The 8,011-nt window shown below is 68.1% G+C and overlaps 1 protein-coding gene across 1 annotated transcript; it reads left to right on the top strand.

The window, feature by feature from the left end:
• The first annotated feature begins 2,703 nt into the window (after window positions 1–2,703).
• On the top strand, window positions 2,704–7,352 carry ISYNA1 (inositol-3-phosphate synthase 1). Its single transcript, XM_005531652.3, has 11 exons — window positions 2,704–3,038; window positions 3,882–4,006; window positions 4,087–4,248; window positions 4,634–4,763; window positions 4,838–5,031; window positions 5,115–5,264; window positions 5,342–5,557; window positions 5,635–5,799; window positions 5,873–5,986; window positions 6,066–6,283; window positions 6,970–7,352. Exons 2-11 carry the CDS (start codon window positions 3,893–3,895, stop codon window positions 7,181–7,183), a joined length of 1,677 nt encoding a protein of 558 aa, XP_005531709.2. The 5' UTR covers window positions 2,704–3,038; window positions 3,882–3,892; the 3' UTR covers window positions 7,184–7,352.
• Window positions 7,353–8,011: the final 659 nt, after the last annotated feature.

Here is an 8,011-nt window from a genome sequence, read left to right as displayed (position 1 = left end):
AGAGGTGGCTTCTGAGTCAAGCTCTGCACCCCAGACCCCCTTTTCACCCTCTGCGAGCTTCCCCCGGGGCTCTGAGCGGATCCAAGGCCGGCTCCTGCCCCGCGGGGACGCTCGCACAGGAAGGGTCCCCATCCCCTCCCAGCTTTCCTGGGGAATTCCTCCCAACCGCTGGCAGCTCCGGCGCTGCCCGGGGTCACGCATTGAGCTCATTAACTCGGAGCTGCCCCAGTGGAAATTTACTGGCTGCGTTTGCTGTGCCAGAGCCAGCCGGGCTCTGCCGCCGCCGCCTCCTTATCGGCCCCGCCGGGAGCCGGGAGCGCCGCACCGGGAGCATCCCCGCGCTCCGGCTCCTCCCGGCCGCCCAAACCGAGCTCAGGAGGAGCCCCGCGCTCCGATAATTCACTGATAACTCAGGTCACACTCGGGAAAAGTCGCTTTGCACCGCATCTTGCGCAAACCGCCCCTAATTTGGGGTCACGCAGGCGTGGGAAGGCCCTGGCCGGGTTTCAGGGATGCTGGAAACGCGGTGACAGCGCTGTGGGGTTTTTCTCCCGTGGGTTTTTAACCCTGTTGGGTATTTTTTTTTTTTCCCCATGGGTTTTTTCCCCTGTGAATTTTTCCCCCCCGTGTTTTTTTTCCCTGGGCACCTTTCGCCGCTCGTGGCTCGTTTACAGGAGGAAGCTCATTAGAATAATTTGTCCTCGCCACGGTCCGATGGCTCTGGTCCCTCTCCCAGAGCAGCTGCTGCACCTCCAGCGCCGGGCACGACCCCCAAAATCCCCCTCTGCTCCCTCCCTGGCAGGCGTGGGCCCGACCTTGGGCACGCAGCGCCCGGCCGGCGATGGCACAGGGAGAGGGAGGAGGATGAGGAGCTGCCAGCGGGGATAATGAAGGGCCTGGGATTGTGTTACACCAGGGGAAAAAACCCAACTGCGGAGGGAGGAAAACGTGGCAAGGGAACGCTGAGGCTGCCGCAAGGCACAAATCTGGGGCTGGCGGGGATGTGGGGGGAGACAGAGGCAGGACCCCCCCACCCCCAGCCGAGCCCTTCCCCAGCCCTCGCAGCATCTCCGGCTGAACCTGCTTAGAATGAAGCGCTGCAGAATTTGGGAGCCCCCCGGCGGGGGCTGCGTGGCCTGGATCCCCATCCCGGGCTTGGAGCGGGGGGTCTGCTGGAAGCGGGGGGTGGGCACCGTTGCTGGGGGAGCGGGGCCGGTCGCTATGGCTCCGCTACGGCTCCGCTGGCCCCCGGCCAGCCCCCGGCAGCTGGGGAGCGAAGGCACTGGGCGGCCGGCCCGGGCTCCCGGCCCATGGACGCGTTGGGCGAGCGGGAACAAGGGAGCCCCGCTCATGCGGTGCCGAGCGTGGGAGGAGTGGGAAGGGAGTGGGGGAAGGAACAATGGTGGGAGTTATGGGAGGGGGGCGAGAATAAAAAAAAAAAAAAGTAAAAAAATAAGGGAAGAAAAAAAAAAAAAAAGAGGAAAAGCAGTGGAAAAATACCAGTTCTGGGCCCCTGGCAGCGCTGCCCGGACCCTCCCCGCCCCAGGATTATTGTACAAAGAAATGTTATTTTTGTTTCAATAATTTGCTGAGGCACTGGCATTCCAGCGCGGGGCTCGTTTTGTCCTCCAGCCCGGCACCAAGGGATCATTGTTCCTCCATGGCCAAGGGGCCGGACACGGGCCCCCGGCACCGCCGTGCCCTCCACCGCCGCCTCTCCCCGCGGCCGCCCGGCCGCAGGTGCCCTCCGGGGTCGGTCCCGGTGGGTCCCGTCCCGCTGCGTGCCGGAGGCTGGGTGGCGATGGCAGCGAGCCCCGAGGAGCGGGGTGGGTGGCGGAGGAGGGCAGAGCTGTCCTCGCCGTGTCTGCGGGGAGCGAGGGTGGGGAGGGGGCCGGGGCGTTGCTCCGGCTCCGGGGGCCCCTTTGAAGCGGGGCGGGCCATTGAAAGGCAGCGGGACCCCGGGGGCCGCCAGCGGGGGGGGCGGCCACGACCCCTTTCTCTGCGCTCCCCGGGCCCACGCGGGGGGTGCGGCCTCACACAGGGGCCGGTGCCCCCCGGCAGCGCCCGCGGGGACCGGGCTGTCCGCCCTGGGAGCTCCGGGGCTCCGGTCCGGGGTCTCGGTCGAGCCGTGACATTTGGGGCAGCCCTGGGGTGTCCATGGCGGGGGCTGCGGGGTGCCGCCACCTTCGGGGTGTCCGTGCCGGGGGCTCCATGACTTTTGGGGCGCCCAGCCCGGGGGCAGCAGCAGGATGACAGGGGCTGCGCGGTGCCGGTGCCGGGGCCGGTGCCGGTGCCGGAGCCGGGGCCGGTGCCGGTGCCGGTGCCGGTGCCGGGGCCCGGCTGGCAGCCCCGCGGGAGCGGCGCCGGGGGAAGGCGCCCGCGGGTCCCGGGCGCAGGAAGCCGCCGTCCCGGGGCTGTCAATGGCCGGAAGGCGGCGGCGGGACCCCCGGTCCCGGGCCGGGACCGGCCCCGGCGACACTTCCCCTTCCCGGGTCAGCGGCCGCTTCCCCCTCCCGCCCGTCACCTCCCGCCACCCCCCGGTACGAGCGGCCGGCGTGGTCCGGGGAGCCCCGCACGTGCCCCGGGACCGGGGGTCGGGGGGGCCCGGGGGGGTCTGGGGGGGTCCGGGAGGGGTCCGGGGGGGTTCGGGGCTGCCGGTGCCGGTGGGCACGTGCGGGGGGGCGGGGCCGGGCGGGGGCGGGGGCGAGGCGGGGCCGCGGAGCCGATTAAGCGGCGGGAGCCGGGGCGGCCGCAGCGCGATCGCATCGTCCCCGCGGGGCAGCACCGGACACGGAACACCGGGCACCGACACCGGGCACCGACACCGGGCACTGAACACCGGGCACTGAACACCGGGCACCGGACATCGGGCACTGAACACCGGACACCGGCTGTCGGCGCTGGGCACCGAACATCGGGCACAGGGACCCGCCACCGGACAGCGGGCACCGGCCACGGCCGCTGGCACCGGGCACCGGGCACCTATACAGACACAGGCACCGGCTCCGGCTCCTGCGCGCCCGGCGCGGCCCGGCCCGGTGAGTGCCCGGCGGGGCGGGACTGACCCCCGGAGAGGTTCGGCTTTGCGGATCCGTGTCCCCCCGTGCCCTCGGCGGGGTCAGCTCTCGTCCCGGCGTCCCCCGCCATCCCCGGCTGCTGGGACACGCGCTGTCCCCAAATTCCCTTTCCCCTGGAGAGGGACAGCTCCTGTCCCAGTGTCCCCTCTGCCACCCCTGGGAGCTGGGACAGTCTCGGTCGCGATGTCCCCTGGGACAGCTCCGGGAACAGCCCCGGTCCCCATGTCCCCTGTCCCTTCTGTCACCCCAGGGTGTAGGGACCGCCCCTATCACCAAATTCTCTGCGTGCCTGGGAGCTGGGACAGCCTCTGTCCCCATGTCCCCTGCAGATCTGACACCCTGAGGAGGAGGGACACCCCTGGTCCCCGTGTCCCCTGTGCGCCACCCCAGGGTACAGGGCTGTCCCCACGTCACCTGGAAGCGACCTCTGTCACCCGCAGGGATCGAGGGAGGTTCCCACGTCCCCCGCATCCCCCCAGCCCCCCCCGGCGTGCAGGGACACCCCTGTGCCACCCCCGGGGAGGGGACACCAGGGACAGTCCCTGAACACCGTGCACCCCTCGGCTCTCTGGGCCCTCCGTGAGCTCCTGGGGCGCGGCTGTCCCCCCCAACCCCCCCCGCGTCCCGCGACAGGGGCTGCAGTGACCGTCCCAGTGCCACCAGCACGCTGGGGAAGGGCAGGGAGCCAAGGTCCCCACGGGCGGCGAAGCCACGTCCCAGCTGGGCGGAGGGCCCGGGGAGGGCCGGGGGGGTGGCCCGGCGTGCCAGGCCAGCGGAGCTGACACCCATTTCCTCCTATTCCAGCTCCAGGAACAATGGCAGAGCCATTCCTCGTGGAGAGCCCCAACGTCACCTACAGCAAGGACTTCATCGAGGCCAAGTACACCTACAGCACCGTGCACGTCTGCAAGGAGAGCGGCGTCACCAAGGTGGGCAGGGGCTCCGGGGGGCTCGGGGGGGGCACCGCTCGTCCCCGCTGTCCCCAGCTGTCCCCTGTCTCTGTCCCCAGGTGCGGCCGTGCTCCACCCGCTTCACCTTCCGCACGGGCCGGCAGGTGCCGCGCCTGGGGGTGATGCTGGTGGGCTGGGGGGGCAACAACGGCACCACGGTGACAGCGGCAGTGCTGGCCAACAAGCTGGGGCTGTCCTGGATGACCAAGACGGGGCGCAAGGTGGGTGTCCCCAGCAAGGAGGGTGTCCCCAGTGTGACCGTGGTGAGAGGGGTGTCCCCAGCGTCACCCCAGCAGGGTGGGTGTCCCCAGAAATTGCCCAGCAAGGGGGATGTCCCCAGTGTGATCCCAGCGAGGTGGGTGTCCCCAGCAGGGTCCCTGCACGAGGTGTGTCCTCAATGTGACCCCTGCAAGTGCCACATCCCAACGGGGGGGACCTGAGGTCATCCCACAGGGATGGGGACACCAAGCTCAGCTGCACTGGTGTCCTGCACCCCAATCTCCTCCCTGCCCCTGCGCAGGGGCTCTGCAGTCCCCAGCCCACTTTTGGGGTGCTGGGACCCCTCCTCCCCCTGCCAGCGCCTCATCCTTGCCTGTCCCATCCCAGAAAGCCAATTACTACGGCTCCCTGCTCCAAGCCTCCACCGTGTGCCTGGGCACCGGCCCCTCCGGTGATGTCTACGTGCCCTTCCGGGACCTGCTGCCCATGGTGCACCCCAACGACATCGTCTTCGACGGTAGGTGGGACACGGGGGGGACCCCAGAGCGGCGCGGGGCACCCCGAGCTCTTGGGTCACCCCGTGTCCCCCAGGCTGGGACATCTCCTCGCTGAACCTGGCGGAGGCCATGAGGCGGGCGGAGGTGCTGGAGTGGCCGCTGCAGGAGCAGCTCTGGCCCCACATGGAGAAGATGAAGCCCCGAGCTTCCATCTACATCCCCGAATTCATCGCCGCCAACCAGGAGGAGCGGGCGGACAACGTCCTGCGAGGCTCCATGGCCGAGCAGGTCCGGGCAGGGAGGGACAGGGGACGGGACAGGGGCCACGGGGGCGGTGTCACCGAGCTGACGCGTCCTCGGCCGTGTCCCAGGTGGAGCAGATCCGCAGGGACATCCGAGACTTCAAGGAGAGCAGCGGGGTGGACAAAGTCATCGTCCTGTGGACGGCCAACACGGAGAGATTCTGTGACATCGTGCCGGGGCTCAACGACACCGCCGACAACCTGCTGAGGGCCATCGAGGTCAGGGGCCGGGCGAGGGGCGCGGGAGGGTGACCCCAGGGCCGCGGTGGCGCTGAGCTGGCCCCGTGTCCCCGCAGCGAGGCCTGGAGGTGTCGCCGTCCACGCTGTTCGCCGTGGCCAGCATCCTGGAGGGCTGCGCCTACATCAACGGCTCCCCCCAGAACACCTTCGTGCCCGGCGCGGTGGAATTGGCCGCCCAGCGCCGCGTCTTCATCGGCGGAGACGACTTCAAGTCGGGGCAGACCAAGCTCAAGTCGGTGCTGGTGGATTTCCTGGTGGGCGCCGGGCTCAAGGTACGTGGGGGTCTCGGGGGGGGGGTGTTCCCACCCGCAGGGGACAGGGGGTGACCCACCCGTGTCCCCCCGGCCAGACCAAGTCCATCGTGAGCTACAACCACCTGGGGAACAACGACGGCAAGAACCTGTCGGCGCCGCAGCAGTTCCGCTCCAAGGAGATCTCCAAGAGCAACGTGGTGGACGACACGGTCCAGGCCAACCCCATCCTCTACGGCCCCCAGGACAAACCCGACCACTGCGTGAGTTGGGGGGCGCGGGGTGGGGTCACACCCGGAGGTGACGGCGGGGGTGACGGGGACGTGGCTTTGGCAGGTGGTGATCAAGTACGTGCCCTACGTGGGGGACAGCAAGCGGGCGCTGGACGAGTACACGTCCGAGATCATGATGGGCGGCACCAACACCATCGTCATCCACAACACCTGCGAGGTGCGTGCGGGGCCACCGGGCTGTCCCCGGGGTGTCCCCTCGGTGCCGGGGTGGCTCCTGAACCCCTCGCTGCCCGCAGGACTCGCTGCTGGCCAGCCCCATCATCCTGGACCTGGCCATCCTGACGGAGCTGTGCCAGCGCATCACCTTCTGCACCGAGGCCGACCCCGAATTCCAGGGCTTCCACAGCGTCCTGTCCATCCTCGCCTTCCTCTGCAAGGCCCCGCTGGTTCCCGAGGGCACCCCCGTGGTCAACGCGCTCTTCCGCCAGCGCAGCTGCATCGAGAACATCCTGAGGTACCCGGGGAGGGGGGTCTGGCCTCGTGGCCACCAAGTGCCACCACCCCCGTGCCCACGGTGGCACGCAAAGGCTTGCAGGGGGTCCCAGTGTGGGATACCCAGGGTGCCAGGGGGGTCCCGGTGCCCACCGTGGGGTGTCCAAATCCAGGGGGTCCTGGAGCCCAAATCCTGGGGTGCCCGGTGCTGGTGGGTGGGTCCCAGTGGCACCAGTGGGTTCCAGTACGTGCTGGTGGGTGGGTCCCAGTGCCCCTGGAGGTGCCCCGGACTGAGGGTCCCCATTTCCCAGTCATGGGGTGCCCCAGGGGAGCAAGGTCCCAGTGCCCGGGGTGCCCCAACACACAGACCCCGGTACCCAGTGCCCAGCGGGCCCTGCCCCAGTGGCTCCCAGTAACCAGAGCCTGGGATTCCCAGTGCCAGCAGGTCCCAAAACTTGGGGTGCCCAGCTCCAGCGGGTCCCAAAGTTTGGGGTTCCCAGAGCCCGGGGTGCCCAGCTCCAGCAGGTCCCAGTGCCCAAAGCTCATGGATCTGAGCACAAGTGGGTCCCCGTTCCCAGTGCCCCATTCCAGCTGGTCCCACTCTCCAGAGCCCCCCAGTTCACCCCCAGCACACCCCAGTGCCCTGAACACCCACCCCATTCCCCCCATCCCTGGGGTGCCCCCCTGACCCCCGTGTGTGCCCCCCAGGGCCTGTCTGGGGCTGCCCCCCCAGAACCACATGCTGCTGGAGCACAAGATGCAGCGGCCGGCGCCGAGCCCCAAACGCGCCTGTCCCGGGGGGGCCGCCTGTCCCCTGCTCCCCAAAAAGAGCCCGGCAGCGCCCGCCCAGCTCAACGGGCACCCCTGTGCCCCCCGGCCGGGGCCCCCCCGAGCCCCCCTGCACATCGACGGCGCTGAGTAACCCCAAACCCACCCGGAGCGGCTTTTTAGGGGGGGTGGGGGGCGGAGGGGTGGGTTTTGGGGGGGGTTGTTCCCACCCCCCACCCCGATTCCTGATGGCGACTCCAAACTGTGAAGCTTTGTACCCACCAATAAACGCGGAGCACAGAGTGACCCCTCCCTCACCTCCCCACCAGTTTTTGGGGTCTCTTCGCTTGGGTTTTGGGGTCTCTTGGGGGGCTTTGGGGTCCCCCAAGGTGGTTCCTGGGGACCTCACATGGTTTTGGGGTCCCTTCACTTGGTTCCGAGTTCTTTCCCCTGGTTTTGGGGTCCCTTCACTTGGTTCTTGGGGTCCACCTCGTTCCTCTTCATGTGGTTTTGGGGTCCCCTCACCCGGTTCTGGGGGTCCCACCCCACCCCCAGCGAGACCCAAATATCGGCGCCTTCTGAAAAAAAATCAAATTACATTTATTGATGCGGGGGGAGGGGGGTGTTGGGGGGGTCGTGGAGTGTTTTGTTTTTTGTTTTTTGTGGTTTTTTTATCATTTTAGGGCGCTTTTTTTTCTTTTTTTTGCTCTTTTTTTATTTTTTCTTTTTTCTTTTTTTTTTTTTTTTGTTCTTTTTTTTTTTGGGGGGCGGGGTTTTCCCCCCCATTTTTGTTTTGATAAGCAATGGGGGGAGGGGATTCTAGAGGCTTAGAAATGAGAGGGGGGGTCCCTACACAGAACGACTACGCCTAATTTGGGAGGGGGGGGGGGGGGTCGGGTCACCCCTATGGGGGTGGGGGGCTGCCCCCCCATTTGGGGGGGGACACAAGGGAGCCCCCCCGGTGCGGGGCTGTACAGGGGAG

This window comes from Pseudopodoces humilis, chromosome 28 (assembly GCF_049639895.1).
Source record: "Pseudopodoces humilis isolate 2021_Gansu_Grassland_sample_001 chromosome 28, ASM4963989v1, whole genome shotgun sequence".
NCBI classification, from domain to species: Eukaryota; Metazoa; Chordata; class Aves; order Passeriformes; family Paridae; genus Pseudopodoces; species Pseudopodoces humilis.
Note: the sequence above shows the minus strand (reverse complement) of the source record. Positions and strands in the feature narration are given on the sequence as shown.